This window comes from Mixophyes fleayi, chromosome 4 (assembly GCF_038048845.1).
Source record: "Mixophyes fleayi isolate aMixFle1 chromosome 4, aMixFle1.hap1, whole genome shotgun sequence".
NCBI lineage: Eukaryota > Metazoa > Chordata > Amphibia > Anura > Limnodynastidae > Mixophyes > Mixophyes fleayi.
In genome coordinates this window covers 7,906,234-7,927,444 of record NC_134405.1, presented here as the reverse complement: position 1 = coordinate 7,927,444, position 21,211 = coordinate 7,906,234, and the positions used below count along the sequence as shown (strand labels likewise).

At 38.8% G+C, this 21,211-nt stretch overlaps 1 protein-coding gene across 1 annotated transcript in view; it reads right to left on the bottom strand.

The window, feature by feature from the left end:
- LOC142149622 (uncharacterized) overlaps positions 1–21,211 on the bottom strand; it is a 276,122-nt gene that overhangs the window by 3,834 nt on the left and 251,077 nt on the right. The window contains 2 exon segments of the mRNA XM_075204945.1: positions 8,946–9,442; positions 14,423–14,438. Of these exon segments, the coding sequence (XP_075061046.1) occupies positions 8,946–9,442; positions 14,423–14,438 (513 nt within the window).

Here is a 21,211-nt window from a genome sequence, read left to right as displayed (position 1 = left end):
TTTAGGGAAGGAGACAATTTCAACTTGAAGCACACAGGGTTGATGACCTGCAGGATGGTATAAGGGCCAATGAAAAGTGGAGTCATCTTCATTGAAGGAACTTTTAATTTCAGGTCCCTGGTGGATAACCATACCTGATTCCCTATCTTCAGAAGAGGAGTGGCCCTACGATGGCGGTCTGCAAAAACTTTGTGATGCTGTGTGGCTTTGAGTAACGCTGTTTTAGTCTTGGCCCAAATGAGCGCAGATTTCCGATAGAGTGTATCTACAGCTGGCACTGATGAGGGAGATACAGGAAACGGATCTGGATATGTAGGATGATTTCCATAGACAATGAAGAACGGGGAAAACCCTGTGGATTCATGAACATGTTGGTTATGGGAGAATTCCGCCCAAGGAAGAAATTGAGTCCACTTGTTCTGGTTGTCGGAAGTAAAACATCGAAGGAAGGTCTCCAGATCCTGGTTGATCCATTCCGTCTGCCCACTTGTTTGGGGGTGATACCCCGATGAGAACTTTAGCTCAATACTCAACTTGCGACAAAAGGATCTCCGCAATCGGGAGGTAAACTGGACTCCACGGTCCGAAACAATTTCCTTAGGACAGCCATGTAACTTGAATATCTCTTTGATGAAGATATCTGCAAGACTTGCGACCGTAGACAATCCAGTTAGAGGAATAAAGTGTGCCATTTTAGAGAAGCAATCAATTACCACCCAGATAGTGGTGAACCCTGCACTGGAGGGTAGATCTGTGATGAAATCCATGGCCACACTCTCCCAGGGAGCATTAGGAATAGGAAGTGGATGGAGTAATCCTACCGTGGGCCACCAGAAACGACGACACAGTAAAGCTGTAGTCTTTTTTATTCCAGCATGACCGGCAATCCGAGATGAATGGGCCCATTGTAGCGTCTTGAGCCGAAGATGGGGTTCAACAAAAGACCGGCCAGGAGGAGGTGAGGATGGCTTAGTTCTAGTGAAGGCTACAATCTTAGAAGGATCAAAAATATGCTGAGGAATCAAAGGTTTTAGGCAATCCGAATCGTCAAATGAGCGACACTGAGCATCCGCTCGTCCATTCTTGGTACCAGGACAAACCGTGAGTGTCATGTTGAATCGGGCAAAAAGGATGCCCACCGGGCTTGCCGTGGGTTAAGGCAATGTGCCTCCTGAATGAAAACCGATGGTCAGTAAACACGGTGACAGGATGTATGGCCCCCTCCAACAAGTGTCGCCATTTCTCCAGGGCAAATTTGATGGCCAACAACTCCTTATCCCCAATTCCGTAATTGCATTCACTAGGAAGAAATCGTCTGGAGAAGAACCCACATGGGTCGTGTGAACCAGAAGGAGATTTTTGAAATAGCACAGCTCCAACGTCTACAGAGGATGCATCCACTTCCAGAAAGAAAGGTTGTTCCTGGTCTGGCTGGGAAAGAACAGGAGTTGAAGAGAACGCCTTCTTTAATCTTATAAAGGCTGCGGTGGCCTCAGGGGACCAAACCCTAGGATTTGCAGCCTTCCGGGTTAAGGCAGTGATTGGTGCAATGATGGAGGAAAATCCTGGAATAAATTGGCGATAATAGTTAGCAAAGCCAATAAATCTTTGGATAGCTTTAAGCCCTTGTGGTTGAGGCCAATTCAAGATAGCCGTCACCTTAGAGGGATACATACATAGACCTTGACCTGACACAATGAAGCCCAGAAATGGTACTTGAGTTACTTCGAATACGCATTTCTCTAATTTGCAATAGAGATGGTGTTTCCGGAGTCTGCGTAAGACCTCCTTTACATGTTCCTGATGGGTTTTCAGATCCTTAGAGAATATTAATATGTCGTCTAAATAGACTACCACAGAAGTATACAACAAGTCTTGAAAGATGTCGTTGACGAATGTTTGGAAGATAGCCGTCTTCCATTCGTCACCTTTCTTGATGCGAATCAAATTGTAGGCCCCACGAAGGTCCAATTTAGAGAAAATTTGAGATCCACTGAGTCTATAAAAGAGGTCAGAGATGATAGGTAGTGGGTACCGATTCTTGATGGTGATGCGATTGAGGGAACGATAATCGATACACGGCCGGAGCGACCCATCTTTCTTCTTGACAAAAAAAAACCCGCACCAGCTGGGGAAGTAGACTTACAAATAAACCCCTATTTCAAGTTCTCTGCAATGTATTGGGACATGGCTGATGTCTCAGGATGAGATAACGGATAAGTCCGTCCCTTGGCAATCAGTTGGTTAGGAGACAATACGATAGCGCAATCCCAGGGACGAAGAGGAGGCAGGGTCTCTGCTTCAGTCTTGATGAATACATCTTGGAATTCCATATAAGCAGCAGGGATACTGGTTAACTTGGAATGAGCCATAACTTGGGATCTCGGAGACAAGACTTTGGACAAACATTTAAGACGACATCCGGAACCCCATGCAATCACTTGAGCGCGACCCCAATCCATTTGGGGAGAATGTATCCTTCACCACGGTAGCCCCAAGATGAGGGGATTAATGGACTTGGGTGGAACCAACAGTTGGATCATCTCGCTATGAAGTGCTCCTACCATCAACCGAACAGGAGATGTTACGGAGGAGATGAAGCCGTGAGTGACACGACTACCGTTGACTGCTGTCAAGGATAACGGTTGAGGCAAAGTCTTTATAGGTATTTGGAGCTGCGATGCCAGATCCACCGAAATGAAGTTTCCGGAGGAGCCGGAGTCCACAAAGGCCGTGGTGGAGAAGGTACCTTTAGGGGTGCTCAAGGTGACAGCCATAAGGAATTCTGGAGAATTTCTGGAGTAGGGAGCAACAGTGGACTCTCCTAAAGCGGCCTCCCCACCACCGTTTAGGAGGAAGAGTTTCCCGGTCTCTTGGGGCAAACTCTCAGAAGGTGTCCCGGATCTCCACAATAAAGACACAGACGTTGTTTGAAGCGTCTCTCTCTTTCCTCCAAAGACAATTTAGAACGTCCTACTTGCATGGGTTCATCCACTGGTAAGATGGGGTTTTGAAACTGAGGTGCTAGCCGAGGCATGAACCGTTTGTCAGGGATGCGTTCTTGCGTGCGCTCCTGGTAGCGCAAGCCCACCTTAATGCACATTGAGATGAGGGAATCTAGATCAGCAGGAAGTTCTCTAGAAATCAGTTCATCTTTAATTCGGTCGACCAGACCCTGCCAGAAGGTTGCCACCAGTGCTTCGTTGTTCCATTTTAACTCAGAAGCCAGGGTCCGGAACGGAACTGCGTATTGACCCAAAGACAGGTGACCTTGACGGAGGTTTAACAAAGCAGTAGCTGCAGATGCGACTCTCCCGGGATCGTCAAAGACTCTTCTGAACGCCTCAATGAAAGTCTCAGAGTTGCTAAGGAGGGGATCCCCACGTTCCCATAACGGTGAGAACCACGCAAGAGCTTGACCACTGAGGAGGGAGATAAGAAAGGCCACTTTGGTACATTCTGAAGGAAAAGCTCCTGGATTACACTCAAATTGAATGGAGCATTGGTTCAAAAAACACATGCATTTTCTGGAATCTCCGTCAAACTTCTCAGGTGCCAGGATGCGTAAACTGGCGGCCGCTGTAGAGACCGTAACCACACTGGAAGCTGCAGACGTAGAAGAGGTTATAGCAGGTGTAGTGGGTAAGGACCCCTGTAAGGCATCAAAACGAGTTGCTATGCCTTGAACACATTGCAGAAGATGCGTCTTGGCGGCTTCCTGGTGTTCCACATGCTGAGCCAGATGCAGGAGTAAGTCCCGAGCCGACGGTTCACCAGACCCCTCAGTTGTCATGGCCAGAGTATACTGTCACAATTATATGCGTACCTGCTATTGTTGGCGCAACTTGGAGGAAGGTGCAGAGTCTAACGTGCCCATGGTATTCACCAGGAACCCCTGCAAGGAAGTATGGGGTTCGCTGCAGGGACACGCAGGTTGCGGTCCTTCCACGAGTCAACAGCGAGATACAAGGAGAAGTCAGACAGGCCGGGTCAGTAACGTTCTGGTAGTTCACGGTATACAAGGATGTCCAGGAGAATAGTGAGACAAGCCGGGTCGGAAACGTAGAGGTGGCGCAGTACAGAAGGAGAATCCAGAAGGGGTGGTCAAACGGTCCGGGTCAAAGGGTAACAGGCAGCACTGGAATAGTCAGAAACAAGGTAGAATACTGGTACACACACAATATGCTGGAGGCAGGAAGACCTGATACTCTGGCAATGGGGTCAGGACAGGAAGTGCTATATGAAGCCCAGGGGACCAATAGCAGGGATGGGCGGCACCTAATTATTGGACAGCGCTATCCAATAGTGTTCTGAAAAGGCAGCCCTAATTAGCACTGCTGTGCTGATCCATAGTGCCCCATTGCCTAGCAAAGGGACGCGCATGCTCCGATGGCCGCACCGGGCGGCGGGGGAACTTCTGCGTCTGGTTGCTAAGCAAGGAGATGACGCAGGTGGCCGCTCTGCGAGACAGCAGGAAGGCGCCTGACAACCTCTCTCCTATTCTTGATTGTTCCCTGATTGTTTGAGATTTATTAACATTATATACTTGGTGAAGATGTCAATTCTATAATTAATTGATTAATTTTTTAATTTATTTTTTATCTATTTTTTATTTGTATATGGAGATGGATATTTCTCTGTGACTTCAATGTATTCTAATATTGATGTACATTCTATTCCATGAAACACTATTCCCATGGAATGCATAGGATTGAGGTTATCATCTTCAGCTGCATCTTCAGCTGCATAACATTCTGCACATATATAGGACCATGCACCCTCTACTGTAAGTCATAAGGATATTAGAAGTCACCAATGTGTTCCACAACAATATAATGGCACAATGCTGAAAGCAGGATACTTTTATACAAGACATATAAAGCCTTGGTGACTACTAATATCCTTAATAACATACAGTAGATTTACATATTAGTAACACGTGTATATTATATTCACATCACACTCTCCTCTCACCTCACAACTCTTTCCCTGGGAGAACCACAAACATGAGGGAGCATAGACATTTAACTTGGGCTTCTTCTGAAAACATTTCTCAGGAGAGTGTAAAGATTCCAGGGATGGTATCTACCAGTGGGTTCTCTAATCACTGGGGCACAACTCCAAACTGGTGAAAGAAGCTGACTTATTTTTTAAAATCACACAATACAGTGAATAGTTCCAGTTTCCAGCCAGTTGATAACCCCAAATCTTACAGAAGGCACCGGGAAATAACCGCTAAATTGTCTCTAGTGGGGTCTCTAGTGGGGTCACCCTGCTTTGTCCACAGAGAGCAGAACCATTTTAGAGATCAGTGACACCAAGGAGTGCAGCCAGAACAATTAAGACCACTTTGTATGTGCAAAAAAAATAAAATATAGTCCAGCGTCCACCATGTGTAGGCATGAACATCATTAGGAGAATTTTGTGCACAATATAGCTATATTGGGATAAGCTCACCACATTGTCTGCTGAATTGTGACTGATTATATACCTCTGAAGAAGCTACGAAGTTGGTAAGGAAACACATCAGGAACCAAATCACTTCTGCTCTGACAAACTCAAAGATTAGATCCTTAACTGGACTCACTGATTATCACTGTAAAAGGACCGATTTCAGCTGTCATTTAAAGCGGTATGATTACAAACAGGAATGTTTTCCTTTAACATTGGAGCCATCTTGGTCAGACCACAGAACACACCTAAGAGATCTCCTGGCAGACTGCAGGGATCCCCTCTTGCTGGTGAATGCGGTTAGACTGGACCCATGAAGGACAGCTACAATGTATGGGTCATCTGCACTAAGAAGGGATAAACAACAGTCCTGTGAGAGTATTGCTTAGTGTCCTATGGTTCTATTAAGAGTGTTTGTAATTAATTACAATCTAGAAAAGTGATCATCATTATATGAGATTGGTGAGAAGATTTCTGCCATTATCACATGCTGGATTATGTGAGATTTATAGCAAATTGTGTTTTATTATATCTCAATATATTTTTTAGATATATCTTTTTATATGTTTATATGAATAAAACGGTTGTTATCTCAGTTTTGAATTTGGTATATTACATGTTTTATTTATTTTTTTACCTACAAGAGATGCCTTGGCGTTGGCAGTTGATCTTATCCCAACATAGCTATGTTGGGTACAAAATAAATTCTCATATTTTTGTATATGTTGACACATAGAGATTTGTTTACTTGTTTGTTTTAAAGTGCCAGACTATATCATTTTTCTTTTTAGCATAAACATCTTGGTTGTGTCATTTATTGTAACACCTCTGGACGACATACGTCACCTCCTTGATGGTGATAGATACAGAGAGAACTTGATGAAAGATGCAGATCAATATTCCCTCTAAGGGATATGACCAAACTTCATGTATTGGGAACCCCTGCACATGGATACAAAGTATCCACTCACTAGCTACAGTCTAATGATCGCTGTCACTGTACAGCACTGCAGCCATCCAGTCCTATGACCTCAAAGCATTGTATGACCCAGACCAGCACTTCCTCTTGTTGTTTTTTAAAATATGAGATTGTCAGACATGATGCTCAGGGAAAAGAGAGGAGTAATGATATGGCAGAGCCTTCTGCTCCTTGTTCACTCACTCACATTGAACTCTTACTTGTATCCATACCAGCCGTATGCCAGCTCATGTGTATCCATGTACATGTTGTTGTACTTACTTGTATTTATGGATCAGTTAATATGTTTATTATATTCGTGTTTGACATATCTGTAAGATGTATGTCATATCTGTAAGATGTATGTCATATCTGTAAGCTGATTGTCCAGCACTATTGTATCTGTGGTGTACTATATATAAACGATGATGATGAGGAATGTCGTCAGAAGTGTTAAAATCAAAGAAGTCTTTGATGTAGGCATCAATATCGGGAGCTAAAGATCAAATTGAAAGCAGTGATTAATCCAAACGCATTCAGTAATATTGTGGGGTGTTAATGAAATGAAATTATAAGAAAACCCCCATAATGTGTCCATAAAATGGGAATGATCTATGGGAAGGTTGTCTTCTGCATGAAAAGGGAGTCCATAAAGGACATATCTATATGGGAGTAGACTTGGTGGGTACAGAATAGTTAATATTTATTTTTATTTTTTCATGCAAATAATGCAGTTCAAGTAGGGCAGTAATTTTATGCGGGGCCTGGAGGTGGTCTGAGGGTATTGGGAGGTAATGGAGCTGATGAATATGTATATATATATATATATATAGATATAATGAGGATATGTTAGTTTAGTGTACTTAAATAGCCACCCTTACACAGTGAGTAGTTGTTCCTCTGGAGGACAGGAGACAAGGAGAGACAGCAGCTAGCAGGGAATACTATGTATCTTTCCTTCTACTGAGCAATTACTGATTGGCAGTAAGACCCTGGGACTGATTCATTGAGTCATGCTTACTGAGAGTAATGTGGTTTTAATTTTAAAAGGTGTATATATAAATATATACTCTAAATGAAATACATTCATTAGGATGTTCTTAATGTCTACCGAACATAAAATACATTTTTACAGTTTCTCCGGATTGCAAACACATGTTATATCATGCGCACAAGACTGTCATCACTAGTAATCAGGACTTAACCTAGTCCTGTAGCTGAAGCAAGAGATACGGCAGATAAACAAGTACCTGTAAGATGCCCAAAGCTTGAATCAGATATATCTCCGTGCGCTCATGTTTGTCACGCCATTACTGTACATATAATAAGGACGTAAGCTAGATCCCCACACTGTTCCCTCCCAGAATTGATAAGTTGTAGTAAGTGTCCTATGAGTACATAGATTAATTGAACGTTGCTGTGTTTAGTTGTGTATGGTCCAGTTCTGGTTGTGCATATATTAAATGTGCTGATTATACACAAAATCGCCATTTACGCTCCTTGGTGAATCAGGCCCCCTATGTGTGTATTTCAGTTTACGCAAAATAACCACATAGCTAATACATTTGCTGTATGTTACTAATGTGTTCTTAGCTGTGTTTTCATTATTGGTTGTCATACTGTCAGCTTGGATGACCACCTAATTATCACCCCTGGTTCCATCTTCTAAAATGCAGAAGAGTATATAATACTCATTACTACTGACAAATATTTTAGTTCCACAAACAAAAACAGAATCTACACATTTATCAATGTCAGTTTTTATTAAACATCAGTGTGATAGAAACAACTGTCAGTGACATAAATGGTAATTACAGATATTGTGTGAACATGGTACTTCAGTCTATATACCTGTCAGTGATGTCTGATGTCGATCACTGTAGAGTATAAAATAAATAGTTTTGAAGGACTGTAGCAGGTATCCTGGGGAACAATGTGTCCTCCTTGGGAGTTATCTAATAACAGAATGTGAAGCACAAGGATTTGATGTAACCCATAGCAACCAGATATCAGCTATTAGCAACCTGCTCTCTTCAAACCAGCAAATGTGATGATCTGATTGGTTGTTATGGGGTACAGAAACCAGTATTTTATATTCAACATTTACTAAATAACCCTTTCTGAGTACATAGTTGTCATAACAGAGGGAGATAAAACTGTAATAGAAAAGTATGAGGTAAAGAACACAGAGGCTATAACAAAGTCCAATAGGAGCACATGTAGTGTATAACAGGGCAGTGTGCAGTGTACCTATAGAAATATTCAGTACTGATAGCTCTGTCTGACATAGAAGTAATCCCAGTACTGAGAAGAGCTGCTGTAACTCTCTTTTAGAAAGTTCTTCTATATACTAGTCCCAGCACCAGCATGAGCAGAACAGCAGTATATTACAGAGCGTGACAAGGGCTGTCACATCATCATTGCCTAGCTCTAATAATATACAGCTCTAAGTCATAAAAGGAAAATCACGACAGGTGGGAAAATGCCCCAAGTCCAGTTACCAGACTGCTCTAGTCTTTAATGGTTTATATCTCTTGTGAACCTTCTGATGTACAACAAGATTTGATTTATGGGTGAAACATTTGCTACATTCAGAACATTTAAATGGTTTCTCTCCTGTGTGAGTCCTCTGATGCTTCATAATATCTGCCTTTAGTGTAAAACACTTGCTACATTCAGAGCATTTAAATGGTTTCTCTCCTGTGTGAATCTTCTGATGGACAACAAGATTAGATTTCTGGGTAAAACACTTGCAACATTCAGAGCATTTAAATGGTTTTTCTCCTGTGTGAATCCTCTGATGGTTTACAAGATCTGCCTTTTGAATAAAACACTTGCTACATTCAGAGCATTTAAATGGTTTCTCTCCTGTGTGAATCCTCTGATGTTGTACAAGATTTGCCCTGTGGTTAAAACTCTTGCTACATTCAGAGCATTTAAATGGTTTCTCTCCTGTGTGAATCCTGTGATGGACAATAAGCTTTGATTTGTATGAAAATGTTTTGTCACATTCAGAGCACAGATAGGGCTTCTCTTCTTTTAGACTCATCGTATGTTTTACAACAAATTAGTTGTAGAAATTTTCTCCTATTCAGAAATGAAGTTATCTGCTTAAAAGAAGAACTGATGACTGTAGTATAGATGACTTGTAGGTGAGTCTTTTGGAACACTGAGATGCTCAGAGAACAAGGACCTTCCCAAGCTGTCTTCTGTTATTAATGGGAATCCTGCTCATTAATTCACCTGTAAGCAAAATGAATGTTAAGATTTAGCAGCCTAATCATTACATTAATGAAACTTCTTGAACAATAATAACGTTATATTGGATACAGAATACAAAAATGTCTTATACACTAACAACTATGACTCAGACATTGACCATTGATTTATTTTTGTGTACAGTGATACAGAAACATTCATACTTAAATGAAAACTGTGAAGGGCTATCTGTGCTAAATACACTCCCCACAGACTCACTATTATTTAACAATTTACATCTTTAGATGTAAGTGTTTCTCCTGTGAATAAAATTCACAACAAGTACACTAAAGAAGAACAAGTGTTAACATTTAGACACTCTCCAGTAATGTAATATATAGTCAGTAATTCATGTGACAGTAACCTAAAGGGGATCCTAAGCAGTACTTGAAATGTGTATCCAATAAGGAGTACATATATGTATATCTTCACAAGAATAACCTTTGTGGTGTTAACTGATTACACAATAATAGTAATAAACAAATAAAAATGAAATAAATTAACGCCATACAGGAGACTGCTCTTTCCATATACACCTGTCCCAGGTATACATCCACAAAGCATCACACAAGAAAAAGCACCAAACAGTGCAGTATTATCAAATAAATTTAAATATAAAGTGATATGCTCTAATCAATATTTATATACCTAAGGAAATTAGATATAAAGCTTATCTGATATATGTGTTGTCTTCTGCAAACAATTGGCTGAAGGTTCTCTTCAAAAAAGTTTTACTCTTAAAATAAAGATAGGTTCATGTATATCTGGCTACACCTGAACCATAGGGGAAAGCAGATACATATAATGTAGAATGTATTATCAGGATATATAATGTTCAACACATGTTTTCCCAGCTTTGTTTGTCAATACAATATTTACTAATAGATATTATAATGTACAGAATATGCAATGTACAGTAATGTACCCTAATAATTATAATGCTGTTGGATTACAATGCTACCCAGATAATCATTGATAAGATAAAAACATATACAAAATGTATTACAAAACAATATCTATAACATAATATCTATAAATGTTTGTGTTTGTCTCAGTATATTATTGGGCATAATAAAAAATTTGTGTATATATCAGTATATTCTTATGTATAATATAATTACCTTACTCTGAAGATTTCTCCTTCTATCTCTTTCCCTCCTGATCATTCTTACTGTTCCCTCCTTCCAGCTCTCCAGCCACCAACTCACTAACACTGGGCTGATACTGCCTATTTATAGTCATTCCTCCCCATCTCTCTTCAATAGTTCCCGGGATGACCAGAAGGTTCTCAGACTGTTTGTCTCCAGGTCTCTCATGTTAATCTCACTGACATGTAAATGACGTATAAACATTCCTAAGGTCACTGAATACAAAGGAAAATTCTAATTAGACCTCAGCAGGTGGTAAAATCTTCTAATTAGATCAGCGCAGTCTGACATTCTGTTATGTCAACAAATGGACCTTTTGTTTAGGATTTATATATTATATAGACAGATAGTGAGAACAGAAAGGTATGTTCTGAATATCAGCAGTAACACTGACACCATATTATTCATTGTTAAAAATAAACCATAACAAAATATATAAGTAATTTAATTTGTAAAGACAGATTATTAATGACATTCATCTAAATTAAACCAGAATGATAGACAGTAAATAACCTAATTTAAAACAATCAAATTAATTTTACAGAATAGAAAACTCCTTTTCAATTGTTAAAAAGCAGGTGATAGCACCCTAAGGAACATGATGCAAAGATTAATGCATACAATGATTAGAAATAGCTGTTAGGATAATATATCAGATAAGTTAATGTCAGACGAGTTCAGAGAACAGGTTTTAATAGCTCACTGTGCAATGTCAATCATTCTTAGAATCCAAGAATGTAAGGAGACAGTCAGTATAAAGGTGAGTAGTGAGATCTAAAATCCTTCAATTACCAGTGTTCTGTCTTAAAATGTCAGAGAAAAATAGATCTCACAATACATATCGAATGTCTCAGTTCTTATGTCCCTCCTGGTACCGTGAGCTGACACAGCGCAAATGCTGAAAGCAGAGATCTACTTCTGAGAATAATGTGATCAACTGTTACTTATGGAATCAGTCAGTTTTTTTGCAGACCTGTGTAATAAATTCCATAATACTTGTTACACTTAAAAATGTATTAATTGGTCCACACATAACAAGATAAATATTGTATTGCTATCAAGTTTGGATCAGTGCACTGATCTTCCAATGATATATGGAGGTCTTCTGTAGCTATAAAAAGATGTAAATCAGCAGCACAAAGTACATTATTAATGGTCTTTGCAGCTGGTGATAAATGAGGTTTGATGAGATGATAAACAATTTAGATTTCCATAAACCAGCGGTATAAACGCGCTATTCTCTATCTAAGCAGCCAGTGATCAGTGGGATTTTTTTTAAACAAAAAGTAATTAATATTAAATAATTCCTCAGTGCTGTGTTATAAATTCTTTATCAGCACCTAGTAAAATGGCCAATCAGTTCTTAAGTATATCTATCGCTTTATGTGTGTTGTTAGTTACAGAATTATTGGCACACTAAATTCATTATCATGTATACAGTGGTTGGTTCATTAACCTATTTGGGTCTAAATCTTAAGTAATTGAGGACCTATATTACAACATTACACACATGATCCCACAGTACCACAACATATATAGATAGAAAGAAGTTATAGAATATACAATTCTTATTAGTGTATCATTAAAACTATATTTATAATTCTGTTACATTGCCATATAAATTATATAAACATTGTTAGGGCAGAACATTTAAGGCAATAACTCATACCAGATTCATATCAAGACAATATCTAATCGTTTGTGTATGTTACATTATCTTATTAGGCATAAAATAATTACCTTACACTGTTGAGTTTGCCTTCAATGTATTTACTTTCTGCTCATTCTTACTGTTCCACCTTCCAGTCCTCCAGCCACCAATTCAACCATTAACTAACTGACAAAAGCCAGATAATGCCTATTTATAACAATTCCTCCCCATCTCTCTTCAGTAGTTCCCGAGATGACCAAAAGATATTCTCAGACTGTTTCTATCCAATTTAAATTAAGGTCTCATAATGTTCATACATATTCTTTCATCAGAGCAGCTTCTCATGTAAACCTCCTTGACTTGTAAATGGGGTATAAACATTCCTGAGATCAGTGAATACAAAGGAAAATTCTAATTAGACCTCAGCAGGTGGTAAAATCTTCTAATTAGATCATCGCAGTTTCTGACATCCTGTTATGTCAACAAGGGGACCTTTGTTTAGGATTCACCTATTGTTTAGGCAGATAGAAGGTAAAGATGGCCCTGCCCAAATCAATTTACAATATGTTACACACATGATACCATAGTGTGATAATAGAGAATATATAGATTTATATTAATGTCCAGATTTATATAATTTAATAACTGATTTATACTTACATATAGAGACTCAATCTTATTGTTATTGGCATTTGGTGGATGTTTTGTTGCTTTTTATCTGCTTTTGCAGATCTAATAGGTGGAAACCTGCTACATGCTGAGATATTGTCCTCTTCAGAGGATGAAGCCAGTAAAATTATTCATTCTGAGACTTTACCCGATAATGCAGACACTACAAGTTCTAAAGTTATTTATAATATATTTTTGACATTACAGAAAAGAGAGGTGGATTTACATTTCATTCAGCCATTTAACTCACTATTATAAAGCTAAATAAATACCCAGATTCTTTAGATTCAATATCCAGCCCACTATAGACCGTACAAACACTGAATTCTGTAGAACATGTTGGATAATTTTAAATAAATATTCCATGAATTTGATCCTTGTTGTTACTGAGGAGGCAACGAAGGACCTGGTGGATGTTAGAAATTAAATCACCAAGATTAATGATTTACATGTTATCATCATATAGAATGTTTGATTTAAGAAGGTGTCTGATCAGGCAGCTAAATATGGGGAAGAGCTTCTCTCCTTCAATAAGGTCAAACTCCACCAAGCTCCTCTAGACTATAAGATAAATATAGTATAACCTTGTCTTTTGGGGAATGAACCTACTAGATCCCATAGTCCCAACAGTCACTTTCAAAGAAGAGGTGTCTGTTTCCAGGAAACTAGACCTAGTGAGGAAGAAATCACCCCCTTTCCAGTATGGATAATGCACGTGGCTCCTCTTCAGACTGTTTTTTTTAGGAGTGAATTATACCAGTGCAAAAGGCAGAGAAAAAGGAAAAGACGACACCTGAGGGGATGTGGCTCACGGCACAAGGTTGCAAATATCACCGACGGGTGTCAGCAAACCGTAATTTACAATCTTACTAAAAGAACATTGTCTATAATTGAAGAAAAAATCCTACCGAAAGGATTCATCTTTGTTCCTTCCTGTATCAAGGAATATCTATCTATCTATCTATCTATCTATCTATCTATCTATCTATCTATCTATCTATATATATATACTTTATTAAAAGATTACTAAGTCAAAATAATAATAAATCAATAAATTCCACAACACTTGTTACACTTGAAAATTTATTAATTGGTCCACACGTAACATGATAAATATTGTTTTGCTATCAAGTTCTGATCAGTGCACTCATCTTCCAATGTGTATAGTGGTCGCCTGTAGTTATTATAAGATGTAAATCAGCGGCACAAAGTACATTATTATTGGTCAGAGCAGCTGGTGATAAATGAGGTTTGATGAGATGATAAACAACTTAGATTTCCATAAACCAGCGGTATAAACGCGCTATTCTCTATCTAAGCAGCCGGTGATCAGTAGGATTTTTTTTTAACAAAAAGTAATTAAACCCTTAAACAAATAATGATAGTAATACAATATTTCTCTTGATCTGAGTGGATCAAATGATAATACTGCAAGTGTAACAAGTATTGTACAATTTGTCATTCATTTCTTGAAGTCATTTTATGATCAAGTTAGTCAGTAATATTCCTTTTCATGAACTCATCGTTGTTAGGATTGGGTTAATTAATTCCTTAGTGCTGGGTTATAAATTCTATTTCAGCACCTAGTTAAATGGCCAATCAGTTCTTAAGTTTATCTATCACTTTATGGGTGTTATTAGCTATAGAATTATTGCCACACTAAATTCATTATCATGTATACAGTGGTTGGTTCATGAACCTATTTGGGTCTTAATCTTAAGTAATTGTGCAACAAAAGTTGGCTTTTATGAATATGTGAGATCTAAATTATTCCTGTCCTAACATATATGACTCATACAAATAAGATAAAAATCTAGAAATGTCCATAAATATATTTACGAATATATTACAAATGTACAATAATATTTGTAATGGTTCATGAATATCTAGCTACACCTGATCCATAGGAGAAGGAGATACATATAATGTACAATGTATTATCAGGATATATAAAGTTCAACACATGTAATCCCAGCGTTGTTTTACAATACAATGTTTACTAATAGATAATACAATGTAGAGAATATGCAAAGGATATATATATATATATATATATATGCATAATTATAATGCTATTAGATTACAATACTATCCAGATAATCATTGTTAAGATAAAAACAAATACGATATGTATTACAAACCATTATCTATAACATAATATCTATAAATGTTTATATTTGTCTCAGTATATTATTGGGCATAATATAATTACCTTACTCTGAAGATTTCTCCTTCTATCTCTTTCCCTCCTGATCATTCTTACTGTTCCATCCTTCCAGCTCTCCAGCCACCAACTTACTAACACTGGGCTGATACTGCCTATTTATAGTCATTCCTCCCCATCTCTCTTCAATAGTTCCCGGGATGACCAGAAGGTTCTCAGACTATTTGTCTCCAGTGAGTAAATGTATCAAGCTGAGAGCTTTCCAGGATTAAAAAGTGGAGATGTTGCCTATAGCAACCAATCAGATTCTAGCTATCATTTTGTAGAATGTACTAAATAAATGATAGCTAGAATCTGATTGGTTTTTCAAAGCACCGGAAAACTCTCAGCTTGATTTATTTACCTCTGTGTCTCTCATGTAAACTTCATTGACTTGTAAATGGGGTATAAACATTCCTAAGGTAACTTACTACAAAGGCAAATTCTAATAAGACATTGTCAGGAGGTAACATCTTCTAATTAGAGGATCACAGTATCTGACATCCTGATATGTCAACAAATGGATCTTTTGTTTAGGATTAGCCTACAGTCTATGCAGAGGGTGCGAGCAGAAACATATGTTCTGTATATCAGCAGTAACTCTGATTTCAATGTGATTCACAAAATTGACTTAACACACACACACATATAGATCTCCAATGATTAAACCACAAGAAATTACAGCTGGTAGACCTGGTATAGTGTGAAGAGAGCAGATATAATATGAATCAGAGTGGAATTAATTAATTCTGGCCATTTCAAAATGTCACAATACACTCCTACTCTATCAACCCTGAACACTTCAGAATACAAATCAAACTCCTTCGCTGCAAATCCCTCAGACATTCCTCCCCCCTACATATCCACCCTCACACACACTCCCTCCCACCCACTGCACTCACACAATGACAGCAGCCCCACCTCCTCACTGATTATCTCTTCCCGCTCCAACCATCAGGATTTCACCTGTGCTGTTCCCAACCTCTGGAACACATCCCCACTCCCAATTAGACTATCGATCAGTGTCAAAGCCTTCAAACATACCCTTAAATCTCATGTTTTCATTCAAGCCTACCAGCCCTCCTCCTAACTCTCCCACCTCTGCATCCCCCACCTCTGCTCACCCCACTTTGTTTCACCCACTCTGTGTCTGCCCATCCCCTCTAGAATGTAAGCTCTCTATCCTAGAGTTTTCCTTATGTAATTATGTCAATTTGTTGTTTGTATTTAAATACTACTGTCCCTTTTGTACTTATGTAATTTTGTCATTGTGTTCTATGCTCTAACTCACAGTGTATGACGCTTCAGAACCCTTGTTGTGCCTTATAAATAAAAGATAATAATAATTTAAAAAAAGACTTACCATGAAAGGGCATAACTGGCCAACGTAATACAGCAATATAATAAATAATAATATAATGTGAAAAGGGCTGCTATGACATAAATGTGAGTGACCACTAAAGGGTGCAGCTAGTGGAATGTGTAAAGTTACTTGGATGCATAGGACTGAGCAGGTTATCATCTTCAGCTGCATAACATTCTGCACATATATAGGACCATGCACCCTCTATTGTAAGTCATAAGGATAGTAGAAACCACCAAGGTGATCCACAACAATATAAGGGCACAATGCTGAAAGCAGGATACTTTTATACAAGACATATAAAGCCAAGGTGACTACTAATATCCTTAATAACATACAATAGATTTACATATTAGTGTCACTTGTATATTATATTAGATTGTACGCTCCTTCGAGCAGGGCCTCCTCTCCTTCTGTTCTCCACCACCTTAACTCTGCTCTCCAGCTCCTTGTCTCTTCCGTGAGGTCCTCCTGCCCTTCTACCCCTCTCTCTACCCCGCTGGGGGCTCTCACCTCTCATCTAGCTGTACATTGAGCTTCAGAGTTACTGTGCTTTTTGTTAACTGTACCGTGCTGTCTCACCCTGTATCGTGTTTCTGTCTGTCCCTGTACAACGCTACGGATACCTAGTGGCGCCCTATAAATAAAAATTAATAATAATAATAATAATAATAATTATATTCACATCACACTCTCCTTCCCCCTCACAACTCATCCCCCTGGGAGAACCACAAACATGAGGGAGCACAGACATATAACTTGGGCTTCTTCTGAAAACATTTCTCAGGAGTGTGTAAAGATACCAGGGATGGTATCCACCAGTGGGTTCTCTAATCACTGGGGCACAACTCCAAACTGGTGAAAGAAGTTGACTTATTTTTTAAAATCACACAGTGAATAGTTACAGTTTCCAGCCAGTTGATAACCCCAAAGCTTACAGAAGGCACCGGGAAATACCCGCTAAAAAGTCTGTATCACCGCTCTGCTTGACAATAAGTCCACATTATCTATGGCTCCCACCTGACTGTATTATCAGTAACCACTAGATAGACAATATACAAACATAAACATTGAATTACACAGATGACTATATAGCTAACTTTACAACACAATAGTCAGTATTATGTTCCTTAAGAACAGAAGCATACAATCATACATGTGAACGTCATGTTACGTTACTGCACAGTGTATGTATATTTTGCGGTTATATGCAGAAGAAAGGAATTGCATTTGCATTGTGTGGCTCCCCAATGGGGTCACCCAGCTTTGTTTACAGAGAGCAGAACCATTTTAGAGATCAGTGACACCAAGGAGTGCAGCCAGAACAATTAAGACCACTGTGTATGTGCAAACAAAAGAAAATATAGTCCAGCGCTCTAAAGAAGTAATATACAAATTACTATGTTTCAGCATGTGCATCAATAGGAGAATTTTGTGCACAATATAGTTATATTGGGATAAGCTCTCCACATTGTTTGTTGAATTGTGACTGATTATATTCCTCCGATGAAGCTACCTTGTTGGTAAGGAAACACATCAGGAAACAAGTCACCTCTGCTCTGACAAACTCAAAGATTAGATCCTTAACTGGACTCACTGATTATCACCGTAAAAGGACCGATTTCAGCTGTCATTCCAAGCGGTATGATTACAAGCAGGAATGTTTTCCTTTAACATTGGAGCCATCTTGGTTGGACCAAGGAACGCACCTATCTAAGAGATCTCCTGGCACACTGCAGGGATCCCCTCTCGCTGGACCCATGAAGGACACCTACAACATATGGGTCATCTGCACTAAGAAGGGATAAAAAACAATCCCGTGAGAGAGTATCATTGTTGTCACAGTAACACCATCAGGTAAGAGCCGCTAGTGGGAATGTTGATCGCAGCTGCTGAATTTATAAGTACAGACATAAACATTAGTCATCTTATATTTGGTTTCAGAACTACACATCCAATGGCTTTAAAACGACATCACATATATGACTATCATCCTTCTATAGAAGACTTGATGGGACATTGCTGGATAATAATTGTCATCTATAAGCATTGGAACTTATTGACTGCTGCTTAGTGTCCTATGGTGCTAATAAGAGTGTTTGTAATTAATTACAATCTAGAAAAGTGATCATCATTATATGAGATTGGTGAGAAGATTTCTGCAATTATCACATGCTGGATTATATGAGATTTATAGCAAACTGTGTTTTATTATATCTCAATATATTTTTTAGATATATCTCTATTATATGTTTATATGAATAAAAGATTGGTATCTCAATTTTGAATTTGTTGAATTACAGCGCTGTTTTTTTGTTTTGTTTTTACACCAAGAGATGCCTTGATGTGGGCAGGTGATCTTATCCCAAAATACAAAGTACAAAAAAAAAAATCTCCTATTTGTGTATATGTTGACACATAGAGATTTGATTACTTGTTTGTTTTAAAGTGCCGGACTATATAAGTTTTCTTTTTAGCATAACCATCTTGGTTGTGGCATTTATTATAACACCTCTGGACGACATACGTCACCTCCTTGATGGTGATAGATATGGAGACAACTTGATGAATGAGGCAGATCAATATTCCCTCTAAGGGATACAGCCAAACATTATGTATTGGGATCCCCTGCAGATGGATACAAAGTATCCACTCACTGGCTACAGTCTAATGATCGATGTCACTGTACAACACTGTAGCCATCAAGTTCTATGACCTCAGAGCATTGTATGACCCAAACCAGCACTTCCTCTTGTCAGTTTTTAAAATATGAGACTGACAGACATGAGGCTCAGGGAAAAGAGGATTCTGCCCATGATAGGTTACATTCTAGAGAGAGAGGGAGTAATGACTCTGATATGGCGGAGCCTTCAGCTGTTTGTTCACTCACACTCATGGAACTCATACTTGTATCCATACCAGCCGTATGCCAGCTCATGAGTATCCATGCACATGTTGTTGTACTTACTTGTATTTATGGATCAGATAATATGTGTACTATATCCATGTTTGTCATATCTATAAGCTGATTGTCCAGCGCCATGGTATCTGTGGTGCACTATATATAAACGATGATGATGAAGATGAGGAATGTCATCAGAAGTGTTAAAATAAAAGAAGTCTTTGATGAAGACATCAATATCGAGAGCTAATGATCATATTGAAAGCAGTGATTAATCCAACCACATTCAGTATTGTTGTGGGGTGTTAATGAAATGATAAGACAACCCCCCACAATGTGTCCGTAAAATGGGAATGATCTATAGGAAGGTTATCTTCTGCATGAAAAGGGAGTCCATAAAGGGCATATCTATATGGGAGTAGACTTGGTGGGTACAGAATAGTTATTATTTATTTTTATTTTTTCATGCAAATAATGCAGTTCAAGTAGGGCAGTAATTTTATGTGGGGCCTGGAGGTGGTCTGAGGGTATTGGAGGGTACTGGAGCTGATGGATATGTGTATATATATATATATATATATATATATATATATATATATATATATATATAATGGGGAGATGTTAGTTTAGTGTTCTTAATTAGCCACCATTACACAGTGAGTTGTTCCTCTGGAGGACAGGAGACAAGGACAGACAGCAGCTAGCAGGGAATACTATGTATCTGTCCTTCTACTGAGCGTGAAGGTAATCCGCGGCACAGCAATAATCTTGATTTTTGTTCGCACCCCATAGGGCTGCAAAGGAAAATCTGCGTTATTGTGGTCCTGTATTACCTTCGGTACTCTGCGCATTACGGCAAACCAGTACCTAATTGAATTTTCCCCTATGAATACTATGTATCTTTCCTTCTACTGAGCAATTACTGATTGGCAGTAAGACCCTGAGTTTGATTCATTAAGTCACACATACTGAGAGTAATGTGGTTTTAATTTCAAAAGGTGTATTTTTATATATTTTTTTCCAGTTGAAATACATTTTTTAGGGTGCTCCTAACGTCTACTGAACATAAAATACCTTTTTACAGTTGCTACTGATTGCAAACACATGTTAGAGCATGCATACAAGACTGTCACCCCTAGTAATCAGAACTTAACTAGTCATGTAGCTGGAGCAAGAGATATGGCCTTTGATATGCCCAAAGCTTGAATCAGACATGGGTCCGTGCGCCCATGTTTGGCCTAACTGTACATATAATAAGGGAGAATGCTCCTTCCCTGACCCGTTCCCTCTCTGAAAATTGTAAGCTGTAGTAAGTGTAATTTCAGTACGGAGCTGATTTTATCGTTGTTGTGTTTAGTTGAGGCATACAGAGATTAAGTTTGCGGATTATTCGCAACAAATCGGCATTTACGTTCCTTGATGAATCAGTCCCCTGTGTTTATATTTCAGAGACGGCAACAAAAAACAGAAAGATAATACATTTGTTGTATGTTACTATTGTGTCCTTGCTGTCACTCACCGGACTGTTAGTACCTCTAGGTTGGGACATGGGTCTCTCTCGCTCCTGCCGGCGCCTCTCCTGAGTCGTGGCCGTCTGCCATCTTAACT